Source organism: Sander vitreus, chromosome 22 (assembly GCF_031162955.1).
Source record: "Sander vitreus isolate 19-12246 chromosome 22, sanVit1, whole genome shotgun sequence".
In the NCBI taxonomy this organism is placed as follows: Eukaryota; Metazoa; Chordata; class Actinopteri; order Perciformes; family Percidae; genus Sander; species Sander vitreus.
In genome coordinates this window covers 10,495,789-10,514,065 of record NC_135876.1, presented here as the reverse complement: position 1 = coordinate 10,514,065, position 18,277 = coordinate 10,495,789, and the positions used below count along the sequence as shown (strand labels likewise).

The 18,277-nt window shown below is 41.6% G+C and overlaps 1 protein-coding gene across 6 annotated transcripts; it reads left to right on the top strand.

The window, feature by feature from the left end:
* The first annotated feature begins 2,358 nt into the window (after window positions 1-2,358).
* On the top strand, window positions 2,359-16,245 carry tfap2a (transcription factor AP-2 alpha). 6 transcript variants are annotated; one of them, XM_078280582.1, is made up of 8 exons: window positions 5,390-5,480; window positions 5,885-6,319; window positions 6,818-7,237; window positions 8,430-8,481; window positions 10,084-10,309; window positions 11,186-11,304; window positions 13,053-13,194; window positions 14,611-16,245. In XM_078280582.1, the coding sequence occupies exons 2-8, from the start codon at window positions 6,293-6,295 to the stop codon at window positions 14,897-14,899; spliced, it is 1,275 nt and encodes a 424-aa protein (XP_078136708.1). In that variant the 5' UTR covers window positions 5,390-5,480; window positions 5,885-6,292; the 3' UTR covers window positions 14,900-16,245. The 6 variants fall into 6 exon arrangements, with proteins under 6 accessions (XP_078136709.1, XP_078136710.1, XP_078136706.1 ...); XM_078280583.1 differs by lacking the exons at window positions 5,390-5,480; window positions 5,885-6,319 and adding an exon at window positions 2,359-2,420; XM_078280584.1 differs by lacking the exons at window positions 5,390-5,480; window positions 5,885-6,319 and adding an exon at window positions 4,148-4,207.
* The last annotated feature ends 2,032 nt before the right edge of the window (window positions 16,246-18,277 follow it).

The window sequence follows — 18,277 nt, the reverse complement described above, 5'->3', positions numbered from 1 at the left end:
CTTTGGGGCGCAGCGTTTCACACAATGGCCCTGAAACCTTCCCACTCAACAGACACACATTTCATGATCTCACGGAGCTACATGGGGCTTTCTGTACCTTGAGTGCTGGTGACGGGACTGTCTTCAGCAGTCAGACCCGCCCAGCTGGAGCGAGTGGTGCAGATCGAGCGTGGACATCTTTTCTAACATCATTTTCCAACTTCTCCATAACTTTGGGGGTCGAAGGAAATGAGTCCCATCGCCGATCAATAATTCAAAAACAACAAGGAAAGGAGGAGAGACAATAAGAAGACAAGCTCCCCGGAATGTTTCACAACATTTTTTTGTCAATGAGAAGGACGCGTAATTTACGCACGGAGATCTGTTAGTTTTATATGAGACGTGTCTTTTGAATTAGACATGGACCAGTATATACAGTACACACACACACACACACACACACACACACACACACACACACACACACACACACACACACACACACACACACAATGAATACAGAAAAGAATACTACTACTAATACTACTACTACTACTACTACTACTATTATTAATAATAATAAGAATAATAAGAATAATAAGAATAAGAATACTACTACTACTACTACTACTACTACTACTACTACTACTACTAATAATAATAATAATAATAATAATAATAATAATAATAATAATAATAATTCCCTGTAATTTCTCTAAACATGAATGGCTGTACAAAGTGCCTGGGGTGCCTTTGTTAAACCCAGCTCGCAGTTTTAGGAAGCTGAACGTTGCCGGAGGCCCGGTGCGATGGTGGAAGTGGTTGAAACCAAGCCCTAGACAAGCAGGCAGGATATATTCAAAAGGGACCCCGCTCTTGTCTGAGAGAAACCCACTCTCTCTCAGACAGCTCTGCTTTAAAACTTACTCCTCCCTCAGTGCGCAGAGCCCCAAACAATATTTCTGATCTCTCTCCCCCCCCCCTCACCTCCCTCTCTTTTGTCCAGTCCTGGTGCTGAGGTCTACATAGCTGCAGGTATTGTGTGTGCAGTTAAAATGTGTTCGCCTTTGAAGTCAAACATGAAGGCTTGTTTTAAATATTAACACCGCAAAAAATCTATAGATCCTATGTGGAATTACGCAATAGCAAAAAATAAATAAATAATTTAAAAAAAAAATACACACAAGGATTTATTGGAGGAAATGCAAAATGGAGTGCAAGTTTTCCATACAAACTTTGTCCAATATTCTCAGTGCACGCATTAAATATGTTGAATGTACAGTAAGTGATGTAGTGAGAGAACCATGCAGCTGTCTGCCAGCGACGTGCACCGCGTCCTGTTTGCTGTATGCATGTGTGTAGGTATCCGTCAGAAACTTGAAAGAGGACAAAAAAGGGTTTGGGTCTAAAGCTTTGACCATTATGACTTAACTGTATGTGAGCGCACGTGTTGCTCTCCTCTGTGGATGTGTGTGTTGGTGTGTGTGCGCGTGTAAGACAGAGAGAGGCAGAGCTCATTCGCTATTGGCCCGAGGGGTCTACATAAGTAGGCTATGTATTAGAAATAAACAGTGGATAAATAAATAATGACCTGCACAATAGCAGGGTCGATTTCTGTGTAGAAGCGATGATGTTGGCAGTTAACATTCAAGTTTTTAACTTGACACACTTTCATTTGCAGTGAGAATTCATGGACAAAACAGTGATTTTATGTCAATTGAAGACGAACATATTACCCATAAACTTTTATATTTTGGTTTTGCTTCATGCTCAATTTTCTGGCAGTTTTAGCATATTCTCTTATAAGTAATTTCTATAAGGCTATTATTATTTATTTATTTTAGCATCAATTAAGGGAGGGTAAAACCACATTACATTTTGTCTGCTTTTAATGTGCACAATAGACTTTTCTCACTTTTTACAAACGACATTAATTTTGAATGTAAATTCACCTGATGCAAAAAAATTGTCACGCTATGAACTATGGATTTTATATGGTAAAAGCTTAATCTGACATTTTCCTGCAAGTATAAATAATGTTGGATTTTTTTCTTACTGGTATCTCAGAGTTTCCTCAAATAAGTAAAATCAATATGTTTTTAAATTCGTTCGTTTTGATCATTACTGTTTAAAGTAAACTCATTGAATTGTCATTAGAGGCCACCGTAAGACAGTTTAGGCCTGTCCAATAGGCAATTTCTCTTTTTCCCAGGGTGTTTCTCCTTTCTCGTCCACACCCGGAGCAGTGCGCATGCGTCACGCACCGTTTTTTTTTTTTTTTTTATGGCCAGGTGAGGCGAAAAAAAGGTAAAAACAAAGTAAAGGTTTACTTTGGGAACGAAGGCTCAATGAGATAGACACGGCACAGGATCGAACCAAAAACCACCAAAGGCAGCAGAAAACAAAGAATGTCAATTATGGGCAGAATGGGAGAATGGCAGGTATGTGCTGCTTACTTTAAGACAAAGACACGGCTGTGAAAATCCGTGAAAACTGTCAAAGTGTCGACTTGTTGTAGGATGATGCTGCACAGGCACCGTGATATCTTTTGTAAAGAGAGATAGTACAGTACTCTTGTGTAGTTTAGAGGCGTCATGAGATCATACATACATACATCATTTATTTTGGAACCTCTGTTTTGCTGTGATGTAGCCTTACATGTCGATTTGGCCACCTCGTCGGTTTGCTATAGAAAAACCTAAGGATGTTGATTGCATTTTGTTGTAGGACTGCGTTTCAAATACACGCTTATGTGTTTTATCATAAATTAAAAATATGTGGAATCAGTGGTTTTGTCAAAAGTGCAGTAGTGACGAAACGCAGGCCATGTTCCAACATGTGTCGTTGGGTCTTTGAAGTCAGATCTAACTTCTCATATATAGGCTGTATATTTACAGCTGTTCCAAATTGGGATAACATGTTTTAAACTCATAAGTTACAATACATCCCGTTATGGACTTTCTTTAGGAGTTTCGTCTTGCCTGGGCTTCACTGAAACCATTTTGTGAGGTGTGGAGGATTTTGGAGACGACCTGCTGAAACAAAACCCTTAAAACACGTTAAACCCGATCACCACCACAGACAACCAGGCCAGATCTCCAGAAAGACACTCGCATGCATAGCTGTCATTGTCAGCCGTCGCTCCATCCTCATTAATAACAACTGCTTGCGAAAAGGTACTCCACCAAAAATGGTAATCCGTGTTTGAAACGAGAGGGGCCAACGCCTTTAAAGAGCTGGCGACCTGTCTGCTGACCCACGACCTGCTGAGGTGAAGGCTCGGCCGGCGACAGGGCAGAGCCAGGCTCCCCTAGCCGCTCATTCAAATGAAACAAGGCCATGTTGTTGTGGTAATTATTAACATTCCCCCAAAGCCAGGTAGCCAATGGACCTGTGGAGCCGCTTTGAATGGCTCACCTTTTTTTTTTTTTAACATAACATTGAAAGAAAAGCCTCTCAAGGTCTCCACTCTCAATGGGATTAAAATAACAGTTTCGGAGTTAAAAAAAATCCAGACTGGCAACAAAGTGTGTGACACGGTTGCATTTGCATAGGCATGCTGTTTTCACATCAAGTCCTAGAAAAATAATCATAAAGACTCTATGCGTTGTACACGACTGAGTCTCAAAAAAAATATTTCACAGCAAAGAAATGTCGCTTCTTTTTAATCATACAAATTTGTCGAAAAGCATTTCTGAAGTCTAATGAAAGACGTGTACAATTAAACTAGAAACCTTCCCAGGTGCATGCAAGTCCACATGCATGACTATACCCGCCCCCCCCCCTCTCTCCCTCAACAAACACACACACACACACACACACACACACACACACACACACACACACACACACACACACCTCACTGAACAGTAGAAATATGAAGCATGTGTAGCGTCTTGCTGCTTTAGTTTTTACCTGTACGCTGTCCATTGGTGTTGTGTGAGCAGATGGGGGGAATCAAACGGCTGTTGATATGCTAATGAGGCCCTGTGCCAGTGTTATTACAGAGCTGCTCCAGCCCTTCACTTCCACCATTAGAGGGAGACCTCAGAGCGCAAGACAGACAGCAGCAGCCCACAGCTTCAATAAAAGTAGTTTTTCTGAGCGGGGAGCACAATTCACTGAGTGAAAACAAGGCTCTGGCGATACCTATACTCAATATCCACCTCAACAATCCATGAGAATGCTTTGGAAATTAACTGATAACATTAAATATGAAGATTGCGAGGTAAGGGGCTCCTCTTTGATTTTTTTTTTTTTTTACATTTAATTTTTAAATTTAATTTAACTTTTTGAAATGTACTAAGATGATGTATTGTTTTGATCCAGCTATACCATTCTTTTGACAGCTGTTAGTGAATACATTTAATTCAACTGCAGGATGAATAGATCCATGTCCATCTCTATTCATTTCATAGCTTCTTCTTTTTTTGTGTATTTGTGTAGAGTAAAATTAGAGGATGATAATAATAATAATAACCATTAAAATAAAAATAACAATAACAATGATTATGACAGTGATAATTATAGTAAGAATTATAACAATATTAATATTGAGAATAATAATACATATAATATAATAACAATAATATTAATGAGAACAATAATTTTGCATTATGGCAATAACAGCTGCTTTTTTATATTTTAGTTGCACACCAGTGGATTTAAAAATCACAACAGTGTTTAAAAAAATAATAATAATTAAAATATTTAATGACACGTGTAAACTTTTAAAAGTAAAATAAACTTACCATGCATTTAATTGAAAATAAATATGTGGACTAAATGGCATTATGTAAGCGCTACCTGCTTTATTCACTGCTTAGAAGACATGGACATTTACCCTTCAGTATTTCATTTATCTACAATTTGAGCCGTTAGATTTTGCGTGAGTGCCTGTATGTGTGGAGTGCATACACTGAGTGCTTGTTGTTATGGGCATAGACAAAGTTTGGCAGTAATATCAGGGGACTTTTTCAGGAGTGGAGAAGCCAGTTGAACGTGTTTTCAATCGTGAGGACATAGGGACGGCCGGGGCCAGGGAAACAAAAGCTGGGAAGCTCCGCGCTCATGTTGTGGTGATTGTTTTTATTTTACAGGCAATGTTTTCCGGCTGGTTTGGATGCGAAAAAAATCCGGTCACAGCCCGGTGTTTCGTAATTTTAAAATGTGCGATTAAGCAGGAAGGGGGAGTGGAGCTCTTTTAGCCGCGCGTAAAAGTTGTTTGGAGCGCCGCATCCGAACGGCCCTGTCTTAGACTTTGGGAATTTATTGTTTCTCCGTCTTTCCGGGTCAAAGTTAAAAGTTAGCCGGTGTGACTTTGGGTTTGTAGTCGATGAGAAACCGGTGGATTAATTCGGCGGAGAAAGAGAAGAGAAAGGAGACCCATGGAGGGCAGCTCGCAGTCGGAGTCTGAGGTGGAAAACAAAGGGACGAGCGGTAGAAATGAACCGCTCGGAATGCCCATAACGTCGTCTGCTGGATTTTCGCCCAAGTCAGAGGTGCACGTTGTTTCCTTCCATGGCTTCTTCTTCCCCTGTCTGTGGTCCACCTCCCTTCATTCCTATGTCTTTCTTTCACTTTTGCGCTTTGGCCCTGGGACCCTTTTAAAATCCCCCCTCCTCCTCTCTCTCTGATTCGTCAGACGAGAGTGAATGTCCCTCTTTTTGTCTCTCTCTCTCTCTCCACTCCCTCCACAGTCTCTCACTCCCTCTTTCTCTCTCACTCCCTCTCTCTCTCTCCCCATCTCTGATTAGATATACTGATTCCTCCTTTCAATGGACGTCATTTAAGCGCAGACTCCTGCCTTGAGTTGCGTCCTCCGCTTCACGCCCGATTTCCGACCATTCTTTCCTTATTATTAAGTATTCCTGTAATATTAATAGTCATGAATGCGTTCTATTAGGAGTCCAAGAGGGAGACGAAGAAGCGGCTCTTTTGCTAATATGAGCTCAAGCGAGGGGACGGCAGCACTGTGATAGAAGCCAGGGGAGCAGGGAGAAAAGAGGCTTTACCAAGAGAAACTTTTCAACCCAAATCCGCCAGCACCGCCGAATATCTGCATTTTTAGACCCACATGAAGGGCAGCGGGGATCTAACCATTTATTTCTGATGGATTATCGTCCTGCTTCTGTGGCACATATCTGATCGCCGGGGCCATCGTGATCTTTCAGGACAGAAGAGGCTTTTCGGGGGGCTACAGTTTTTTTTGGTTTGCTTTTTGATTCCATTTGCTCGCCCCCCACCCCCCAAACACTCGAAGTGTTTTTGAACTGATTATTCTTTTCTTGAGTGGCACCAAAAATCCTTTGAAATGTTAGTGCACAGTTTTTCCGCGATGGTAAGTTGCCTCACCGTGTCAGATACTTCGAATTTGTTTGCACACCCGATTTTGTTATAATATTTCTTTTCTCTGAATAGTGTTTTATGAAGCTTGCATGCCTAAAGGACACCTTGTAGAAGTGCTGAAATAATGCAAGGCTCGGTTATTTATTTGAGTGCATTTCCACCTCCGGAATTTCGATGTTTTATTTGATTATTGGCGTTTGAGCGTTTATTATCATGCTATTTTATTTCGAAACTTAAGTTATCAGTGTGTAACATTGTTGTCTTTATTGTTTCAAATCGGTTATAACAGATTATTTAGATTTAATACAGATTCCACACTTGGTCTAATTCCTGTAATGCGCTCAGGCCATATTTGATAATGCCCCAGCAGAAGCCCGCAGAGCATTCTGCAGTTAAAAGAAAGAGTGGAAATGCGATCATTCATGGTTGTGTATTTCTAAAAAATGTACTTAGGCTGAAACACACTTTTCTTTCTGTCCTCCCCTGCCAGGACCGTCACGACGGCACCAGCAACGGGACAGCCAGGCTACCTCAGCTGGGCGGCGTGGGCCAGAGTCCCTACACGAGCGCTCCTCCGCTCTCCCACACACCCAACTCGGACTTCCAGCCCCCGTACTTCCCCCCGCCCTACCAACCCATCTACCCGCAGTCTCAGGACCCTTACTCGCACGTCAACGACCCGTACTCCCTCAACTCCCTGCACGCCCAGCCGCAGCCGCAGCACCCGGGCTGGCCCGGACAGAGGCAGAGTCAGGAGAGCGGCCTGCTGCACCAGCACCGCAGCCTGCCCCACCAGCTGTGTCGGGAGTACCGCCGGGAAGTGCTGCTACCGTCCGGCCACGGCATCGATACGGGACTGTCGGACTCTATCCCTATCCATGGAATACCTCACTCTTTAGACGACGTTCAGGTGAGGCAGCAGTTACCTGGCTCTCTCTTTTTGTGGGGTTAAAAAAAAAAAAAAATGTGTGAAAGGGTAATATGTGTTATTATTAATGTTAGGCACAGTTGGTTCCCACTACCAGGCTATATTTCGAATTAACATTATCATTAAAAAATAATAACGTAATTGTGTTTTATATTTGAATATAAGTATTATTATCATTTGTTCAAGCACCCTGCATTTAAAAAAATAACGCCATTTTAATTTTAATATTATTAGGGTATTTATATAAGTTGTTGTTATTGCTATTGTTTAATAAATGTTAGAAGGATGACACGCATTACATTATTTAGTAGCCTAGCCATGTTTTACTGCCTGAAAAAAAAAAATAGCATTTTTACCCCAGTGTTGTCAAGATTATTTGGAATAAAACAGCACAGCTTTGTTATTTCCATTTATAAAATATATTTTTCAAAACATTAAATATACAAAAAGCTTGTTGCAAAATTCGATGTGGTTTTGTTCACTAGCATCACTTAAATCTGATTAAATGAGTGATTGATTCAAAAGCAAAAACAGTGTGCCCGTGTTTCTACACGGATTCCTTCATGTCCTCTGACTTTATTTGATTTCTCCGTTTAAAAAACAGATGAAGCTCGCCGCTGTCTGCGAACAATAACACTGTAATGCACACTAACAGGAGAATTGAGTTTGGTGGATTATGCTTGGGTAATAGCTAAAGATGCATGATAAATGAGCTCTAAAATTGTCAGTAACCCTCATTCTTATTTAGAGCATTCTTCCCCAGTTTTTAATCAGAAACAAACACCAATAATCCTCTAATTAGTTCATAGGCCTTTAATAGGCTGCGCTGCCGTAATTACTATCCAATCTAGATTAGAAGTTTCCTTGTGAGTAGATCCAATATGAAGGCGGAATTAGGTCAGGATTATGGGGCGACACAGCTTCGTTATTTAAGTCTGAGTTTGTGATCTAACGTAATGCGCCTATCCGTACAACCCGCCGAAAAACACCCATGGACAATAATAACAGGTATGGGCCTCGAGAGCCTCCATGTTGGTTGATTGTGGCCGCTAATTGTGTCAGGCTTTGTTCCCGCACAGCATCCTGAGTTACATTCACTTACACAGAACGGGGGCTGATATTTTCTTGCCTTTGTGCTAACATTGGTTCTCTTTTTTTGACATTCCTTTCATAGTCTGTTGACGATCAAGGAATTCACATTCAAGACCAGACTGTAATTAAAAAAGGTAAGCAATTTCCTCCAAGATATCATGCATGCATGTTTCTGCAAGCTACGCACACGCACACACACACACACACACACACACACACACACACACACACACACACACACACACACACACACACACACACACACACACACACACACACACACACACCGGTCACCATTCTGCTCGAGAGAACTCGATGCAATGCGGTAATGCCTGACTGATCCTAATACGCAGTAGCCTATTTTTCATTACATGGTTTCCAAGTGCATCAAACTGGCTGCACCTTTTTTCTCGCTGATGGAATTTACTGTCAGCGTTTCAGAGCAGCGGGGAGATGAGTAGAGCTGGTGGGCTTTGTAGGCCCGTGGTATTGATGGTCAAAGATACAGGCCTATAGACGATCCTGGCACTTCATCGGTGAAAGCCAATAGCTGCAATCACACTGCATGGTCACATTTAAAATGGAAGTTGGTAGCGCTGGATGGAGCACAGGCCTAGTGTGTGCAGGGGGTGATACTCTGTCATTTAGGGAGGGAATCAAAACTCGGATTGGCAAAAAAAAAAGAAGAAAAAAAAAGCCCTGACTGATTAGGCGAAGGATGTTGGATTATTATATTATTTATTATTAGGCTACTTATTTATTTGCTGTCAAAAATCAGGATGATTTGTAATGTTAATGATACAACGCGAGGAGGCCCTTTTCATGGTCTGGTTCAAAAACGTTTTGTCAGGTGAAATTAGAGCTCACTAGATTATATATGGGGCGATTCTTCTTTCTTTTTCTGTCTTTTTTTCCCATTCTCTCTATTTTGAGTCCGTCTATCTGCGCATCAACATGATAATTGGCTTCTTATATTAGTAATCTCAAGAGTTCGTTTGACTCCTATTGTCTCTATTAGGCTCCCCTGAGCCATTAATGTCACAAGTGATCTATCCAAAGGCGCACAGTCCCCTTTGTCTCCGGTTACTGCAAACCAAAACGGTGTAAAGCCCAGTAGTGCTGAGCTCCCCACCACCCCCCATTCCCGGTTTGAAATCACACACGGGCGATTTTGCAGGATACCGAGGATATGTCAAAATAGGTAGACTTTACCAAATCGCTCGGTTGGTGTGGTTGCTTTGTGCAGGGTCGATCCATGGTGCAAAAATAGGCTGTATGAGCGCTCAGATACTGGAGAGTCTCGCTGTCTGCTGCTGAGATCTCTACATATAGGCTGCGTGTTGACCGGTGTTTTTTTAGATAAAGGACACAATTATGGATATATTATGAATTTTGTACATGTGTAGTTGGGAATATTCCTAATAGTCCAGATGCTACTGATTCCACAATGAACACACAAACATTATTATTATTACTAATATGATTACTGTTATTGCCATGCAGGCCTCTATTAGTCGCTTTTCACTGCATGTCCTTGTTGCTGAAAGTGGTGCTAAACTCTAAATCCAGGGCCTAAATCCCCCCCCCCCCCCTTCTCATTTAGTTAAGGCTCTGCATTGCATGAAATTCACTGAGCACGGTCTCTCTCTCTGTCTCCCCCTCCCTCCTCCCTCCTTTTCTCCATCCCACCATCCCTCTCTTTCTCTCTCTCCCCCCCCCACTCTCTCCATTGCTAGGTCCAGTGTCTTTATCCAAGAACAACAACATCTCCTCCATCCCCGTAAATAAGGACGGTCTTTTCGGAGGGGTGGTAAACCCCAACGAGGTGTTCTGCTCGGTTCCGGGTCGCCTATCCCTGCTCAGCTCCACATCAAAGTACAAGGTCACAGTGGCGGAGGTGCAGAGACGCCTCTCGCCGCCCGAGTGCCTGAACGCCTCTCTGCTGGGCGGGGTGCTGAGGAGGTGAGTTCCACTGAAAGGCTGCAAAAAGCTCCACTCTCTCTCTCTCTCTCTCTCTCTCTCTCTCTCTCTCTCTCTCTCTCTCTCTCTCTGTACCTGCGTGTGTGCGTGTCTGTGTGCGTGTGTATGAACTCTCTCACTTTACTCAGAGCCATTCTCTCTGTGAGCATACATCTCTCTCTCTCTCTCTCTCTCTCTCTCTCTCTCTCTCTCTCTCTCTCTCTCTCTCTCTCTCTCTCTCTCCTCTGTACCAAGAATAATTAAAATCGACCAACCATGACACCTAGCTCCTGCATTTAAAGCAGGAGGGGTCTGTTAAATTCCATATTAACTTCCCTAGCGCACTGGATTTCTCTCTCTCTCTCTCTCTCTCTCTCTCTCTCTCTCTCTCTCTCTCTCTCTCTCTCTCTAAATTAATGTAGGCCTAGTCTGTTTCAAGCCCAGCTCTATAGGCCCAGTGAAGGCATTACACATGAAAACATTGGTCTCCAGTGAACTGTCTACTGAAGTGCTGTAGACACGCAGCCAGTAATAGTACTGCCTATTAAGTAGGGCTTTATTTATTCATTTTGTACAGTATTTGTCTGCTGGTGAAAAGCCTGGGCTCTTTCAGTATTATTTATAGCTTGTATGAGGGATGTAATGGAGGGTAAAGCCAGCCAAATTCCATTCACCTTTTAATTAGTGAAAAAGAGCTGAACCACATTTACTGGTTGACATAGGATGTAAATATCAGAGTATGCACCACAGGAGGTATCATCACAATCCCAAGTGATAGGACTTTTTTTCTTCTTGTAAGTCTAAACCACAGTCTGTCCCTAAATTCACTCCATTATTACATATTTTATATATTTAAATGTCTCCTCTGTTCTGTCACAGGGCCAAGTCTAAGAACGGAGGAAGATCCTTAAGGGAGAAGCTGGATAAAATCGGCTTGAATCTACCTGCGGGCAGACGCAAGGCAGCCAACGTCACCTTGCTGACGTCACTAGTCGAAGGTAAGCCGGGTGCCGTAAATCACGTCCCCACTCTTGTTGCTCCCGCGATATCATGTGCTTGCAAACTGGGATTTTTTTTTTCTCTCTCTCTCTCTGTCTCTCTGTCTTTCTCTCTTTCTCTGTGTTGGAAATCAGCATATGCGCTCATCCGTGTAATGTGGACCGACTTTGCCTCGCAAGTAATAAAGCATGAAGGGTGTGTGTGTGTATGTGTGTGTGTGTGTGTGTGTGTGTGTGTGTGTGTGTGTGGTGTGTGTGTGTGTGTGTGTGTGTGTGTGTGTGTGTGTGTGTGTGTGGAGAGAGAGAGAACGGTGCTGGTAATTTTAGTGGCTTTGCAGCGTTGGCCTTCGCTTTCAGGAGCACACTTGCAGGTCCACGGCTGGCCTAGTTTATACACTGGATGAATTTGTGTTGAAGTCCAGTTAATTATTGAGTGCTGCTTGTTTATTGGGCACCGCTGAGCTGCTTCACCTCATGGATGAGAAGTCGATTGATTTATTAACCCTGCATTGTTTCAAACATTAATACAACCATGGGTATGGCAGCGCAGGGATGATTTTTAATGGCGACTTAATTCTTTCGTTAATAGCTTCCCATGCTTTGGGTTTCAGTGAAGATTTTTGTTGCATGCAAATGGCATGGCGCTGACCTATTGGGAGCTATATGTTTTGGGTCTATTAAAGAATAAATTAGTCAATTATAGCGCGCTGAAAAGATGCCTTTTAGGCGACTGGATAAATCAATTTTTCTTGCAGAGTTGAACCTGATTATTCAGTGCAGTGGTATTTGGTGTGTGTGGGTTTCCAAAGGTGAAAGCCTGCGATGGTTCATTGGTCCCTGTTAATCATTATTGCAGAAGAGGGCCGAATGCAATGTTTAATGTGCTTCGTAGAAATGTGCTGCTGCTGTATTGTAATGAGCCTGGAGAAATGTATGATTCTGGGTAATAAGGGGGTGGTGGCACGTGGGGGGTGGATGGCAGAGAGAGTGGGAGAAGGCAGCCGGTTATTTAGTGAAGGGACACTGCGTTTGCTGAAGTGCTGTCATTGTTTATGATCCGCTCCATTTTATGGAAACGAGTTTACTGGACTTGAGCTTTGATGCTAATTGGCGCATGCGTTCTTCCGGACTGGAGGCTTATGGGCAGGAAGCCCTGCAGTAAAAACTCAACTGCTTCAGGAAATTAAAACCAAAGACTTGGGGGGGGAAAAATGTCAACCAACTTAAGAAGCGAGCTCAGACTCGGACGGAATGAAACCTGTAATTCTCATAGAAGTATAAGACAAAGTGAGATTTAGTTATAGCCCTTTAAAATTGCTTCCCCATGCCTCTGTGATCTGCAGGACTTTCAGTAATGTGCAGACATTGGTAATCAATGACATGGTGTTAAGCATGCCGCTCCATCTATATTTCATATCCACTTATTGTTTGCCCTCCATATGTAACCGTTCTCACGGTATGAAGGAGACACGTGACGTGTGTTGGCAGCTCGCAGGGCTGTTTTATTATTATTATTATTATTATTATTATTATTATTATTATTATTATTATTATTATTATTATTTCTATGTTGTTTTCATCATTAGTGTTGTTGAGAAGGCACAGGTGCTACCCTGCTGTCTGGACGCTTTGTTCAGATCAGATTCATCATGTGTTAGTCCAAGCAGGGAGTGTGAACTGCTCTGAATTTGATGTAACCATATTTAATAAGCAAACACATTCAACCTCATTTTTTTTTTCTTTCTCAGGCGAGGCGGTACATCTTGCCAGGGATTTTGGTTATGTATGCGAGACCGAGTTTCCAGCCAAGGCAGTAGCTGAATATGTAAACCGTCAGCATTCCGACCCAAACGAACAAGTCCAAAGAAAAAACATGCTATTGGCCACAAAGTAAGTGCTATTATCACATTTCACTGTGTCACACCAAATGCATCCCAGTCTGTGCCACTGTATGTGTGTGTGTGTGTGTGTGTGTGTGTGCGTGCGTGTGTGTGTGCGCGCGTGCGTGTGTGTGTGTGCGTGTGCGTGCGCGGGCGTGTGTTTCTTGACAGGCGCACACACACTATAAACATGCAACAAACAAATTAAACAATTTTTTTTTTTTATGATAAATACGTTGTCATCATTGCTCCATCTATTAGCCTAATATTAGGCTAATTAATACACTTTTTGTTTTAAAGCCACACACTTTTATATGTTACTGGACGTCTCTGCTAATTCTGGATTTTATTCAGACACTTCTTTTCTTATTATTTACGCTTGTGATTCAACATTATATAATGCATTATAATTCAAATAGGTTTAGTGCAGTTAAATGCACTGCTGTTGGCATGTTGACTGGGCCTTCCCTCATCCACACGCGCAGCAGTATTTAGTTTGCCTTGTGATTTCAGTGACATTGACACATAACTGGTTCACATGCAGCGCTACCATTTGTGTTGGTTATTTTCACTATGCGTTAACTGGGGATTCCTGAAATGGCCTGCTTTTAATATTGATGACGGGCTGCTATAATCCAACAGATGTCCGCTATAACCGCTTATTACAGGCTTTTTGAGTGTTATTAAAATACCAACGCCATGCAATAGAGAGTTGAGCCCGCGTTAGCTCACCTTTTAATGACAGAATACAATTTTCTATACGGTCTAAAAAAAAAAAATACAGGCTACATAAATTCATATAAACGAGATGTAAGTTACATAAAGATGAAGGTATCTTTTGAGGAAATAAAAGCACGATGTATTATTATTTTTAACTATATAGTTGTATGGGTTGGTGTTTACTGTCTGATAATCAGCGACTGAAGTTCAAAGTTTACCCTGCAAAAATGCTCGTTTTACATGGACACAAGTCATTTGGACTCATATTTTCTCTTAAAATGTTTATTATTAATAAAAGGAAGATATCCTGCTGATATCCACTGAGCTCAGAGATGAATTTCCACCTGTTTGTAGCTTCTGGACATTTTCCTTAGCCCAGTGTTTAATTCTGAAAACAAATCAGAGTAAGAAACACAATTTCATTCCACTGATAAATGTTTTAAGATTGAAAAGAGATCTCACCTTAATGGCTGCTCATTTAGAATTCACAACCCAGCACACCTGCGGGACTGACTGATTATAAAATGGCTAGTTTTTTTTTTTTTTTTTTGCAGTTTGATTTATTTTCCTCAGAACATTAAAAATACATGCAGGGATTTGCGATGTTTGTTGCTCGGTCATTAACACGCCTCTCTCTCTCTCTCTCTCTCTCTCTCTCTCTCTCTCTCTCTCTCTCTCTCTCTCTCTCTCTCTCTCTCTGTTTTAGGCAAGTCTGCAAAGAGTTCACAGACCTGCTGTCCCAGGACCGCTCGCCGCTTGGAAACTCACGGCCGCAGCCCATTCTAGAACCGGGAATCCAGAGCTGTTTGACCCACTTCAGTCTAATCTCGCACGGCTTCGGGACGCCGGCGCTGTGCGCGGCAGTCACAGCCCTGCAGAACTATCTGACCGAGGCTATCAAAGCCATGGACAAAATGTACCTCAACAACAACCCCAACAGTCACTCAGATAACGGCACTAAAGGCGGAGACAAAGACGAGAAGCACAGAAAGTGATGTTTCCATCCCACCTTCACCGAGGGGCCAAAACCCCCCAGGGCTCTTCTTCAACACCGGCCCACACCCCCTCCGCCTCGCCCCGGCCCCCACCCATCCAATATAAATATTATAAATACCTTATAAATACTATTGATAAAGTTAAACGTGCCACTTCATCATCTTGCGCCGTTTCACATGTTTTGTTTTTACATCCCACTTTGGATTCACGGGGAAAACGACGCAAGAATCTTCTTCTTCTTCTCCTTCTTCTTCTTCTTCTTCTACTTCTTCTTCTTCTTCTTGTTCTTCAACACCTGAACCATTTGAAATGTTATTTTAAAAAAAAAAAAAAAAAAAAAAAAAGCTGCAGAGGAACAGCTCCAGGGCGAGGAAAAGGTGTATTGCCTCAGCCAGAGGACTTTTTATGTACTCCCCTTATTTTTTATGAGCTGCAACGAATGGACTGAAATCCAGCGACCCCTCTATATCTCAATTTTACGATTGTGACAAAAACGAAGCTAAAAGAGGATGCATTCTTATCAGTATTGTGAATAATAAACTTGAAAAACAAAGAGAAATGCCACACAGCTCCATGTCATGACTTCAGTTGTAGACTCTCACTCTCTCTCCCAGCGACCAACTTGAACTTTTTGAATTCCGACACGATTCACGGTTATATAAGGGAATCAGTGTTCATGTATGTATATATTTATTTATGTGTAATTTAATGGGAATTGTAAATATGGTGCGTCTGTTGAAACTTCTTTTTTTATTTATCTGGTGCCTCCTGTTTTAGTGGGTTTGAATATTCGGTTAGTTCTTCATGTGATTTTATGGTTCTTAGAAAACAGAAGTTTGGGGTATTTTTTATTTTCTCTGGGATATTTCAATTCAGCCCTCTTGTAGCATGTTGAGGCGACATTGAAGCAAGTGAACAAATTGAATAGAAATAAACTTCCATTTCTCTCTATATAAAATATATCATCCTTATTCAGTTCAATTTCAGTTGAATTTGAGACAGAGCATAGGTGAGACCCTGAGAACTGTTTTCTTTTTGTGTTTCTATTTTCGTTTTTATACAAGCTTTTATGTGTTGTGCCAATCAGAATACGTTTCACCTCTTGTTCTCTCCTTGAAGCACCATAAAAGCAATAAATGGAGTATTGTCTTTTTTTTAAATGTTGGAAGACATTCAAAATACATTTTTTGGGACCACCTGATATCTTGTTATGTCCGATAATGTCCAAAATTGGAGGCGGTTTTAGCTGTATTGTATAGACATGTGCTGGCAATAGTTCCCATGCCTGTCAATGTATTATAGTCCTTTGTTGCCCAGAAAAAAAATAAATATTTGATACGCTTCATCTCGATTATTATCCATATCTTTTAATTTTGTATTCACTGCCTGATATGCCCCGGTGTTTTTCTTCTTTCTTTCAGTATTTTTTATTTTTTTTTGGTCTTAGTATTTCCTTCCATTCTGAACGGCTACAGTAATTGAGTTTAAGTCTCCCCTGACGATTGCTCCTTGCAATAAGCAGCTGAACTCATTGTTTCCCTCAAGTATAATAAAAAAAAAAATCTTACTTTAAACTCCCTAGTTCAGAGCACAAGATCTTATGCAGGCCAAATGGCTCACAACAATGGATGTATTCGCGTTTGAAGTGTGCAGCGCCACCCCTCCAGCTAAAACGCTCTGAGATGTATACAGGCCTGGTGTGCAATGTTTGGTTGTTATAGGCTATATTTGGCTCTCCCCCCGTTCATTCTGTGCTGGAGCCTTATTCAAAGACATGCATCCAATATTTGTTATGTTGTTTGCCTCTCAGTGTAGACTAATCAATGAAGAATCAGCGCTCAGTATTTTCTTTTTTTAATCTATATTTCGTGCTATAACCATACTACTTTCATAACGAATCTCCTTTTCTAACTGGTATTTTGTCTCATGTCGGTGTGTTTGGCTGAGTGAGTCTATAAATGTGGCTATATCACGCAGGCTGTAATGGCAAATCTGATGCTGCGTGGCCTTTGCTTTATTTTGCGTGCAGAGCTGCAGAGAGCAGGCCGTTGCATAACATTTGAGTTGAGTTTGATTGTATATTGATGGCGTGGCACCTATAGCTCGAAATCAATCTCGTCTGGAGCAGGAATCAGTCTGGTGATATATGCATCTTGGTATTGTTTCTTGCTTTCCCTATTTCACTGTCTGGTAACCATGCAGTTTAAAATATTGTAACGCTGGGAGAGCACTCCCCTCCTACCTCCCTCGCTCCCCTCCTCCTTCTCTCTCTCTCTCTCTCTCTCTCTCTCTCTCTCTCTCTCTCTCTCTCTCTCTCTCTCTCTCTCTCTGTCTCTCAGCAGCCATATTTATTATCTGCATGATTTTCGGGCCCTGGTTTAATTTTGAGGCAGTTGTTTTGCAGGAGGGTGAATGAAGCCTAACTGTACATGTCCTTGGCATAATTGCGATGCACAGTGCTGCAGCAGGTGAAGCGAGGCATTGTCTGTCAAGCCCTGTTTTTGTTGGCTCAGGCTTCAGATTGTGTGTGGGATCCTGTCCTCAGGCACAATAGCTCACTCATAAAGGGGAGAGACTACCCGGCTGCTCCTGCTATGGTGGATGTGAGGGGGGGAATAGCATAAATAGTCACTTTAAGGGAAAACAATCGTATTAAAACAGCATTCATTGGTATTAGCGGAAAAAAAAGGAAGCCGCTCACGTGTGTCATTAATGCTAATGTTATTTAATAAATGTATCGGGTTTTGGTTGAATGAAATGGTTTTGGAGGGTGAAACGAACGCATTACAAATAGTGGTATCTGTGACAATGGTGGATATTTGTGCGTATTATTAGTATGAGATGAGGAGCATCGCATGGCCTGTAATTGTGTCTTTCTGCGTAATGGAATTGGAGTGTTAAAGAAACTCCAAATCCCATTGTCTGTCGTTTGTTTACACTGATACTATAGCCTATCATTTGCATTCCTTTATAATACAAAATTGTAATTTTACCCTAATTTGATCTTAAACAGGTAGAGCTGGTTTCTCATAATGCCTCACAGCGAAAGTCATTTGCACAAAAAAAAAGAAAAGAAAACAAGGTCTGAAATTTGAAGAGCCAGTCAGCTATACCCAGCTGAATTTGGCTAATTCAATCCATAACTGCTGCTTGTCTCAACTAAAGCAATTACAGCTGATTCCCGTATAGTAATTAATAAGTGTGAGGCCTGTTGTTATCAAATATTCTGGAGGATATGCGAAATAAAACATATGCTAGGGGTTAGAGGGATGCATTTTGTGTGATTAAGCGTCTTCTGCAGGCTGATGATGATGGTGGTGATGATGAGCAAGAAAGAAGTGTGGATTGTTTCTTTATATCTATTCATTTCTTTCTCT

Excerpts from the sequence above, each read along its gene's own strand:
- tfap2a (XM_078280579.1), top strand. The coding sequence starts at position 5,367 with ATGGAGGGCAGCTCGCAGTCGGAGTCTGAGGTGGAAAACAAAGGGACG. Across the intron at positions 7,238-8,429 it reads ACTCTTTAGACGACGTTCAG|TCTGTTGACGATCAAGGAAT; the intron begins GTGAGGCAGCAG and ends TTCCTTTCATAG. Across the intron at positions 8,482-10,083 it reads CCAGACTGTAATTAAAAAAG|GTCCAGTGTCTTTATCCAAG; the intron begins GTAAGCAATTTC and ends CTCCATTGCTAG.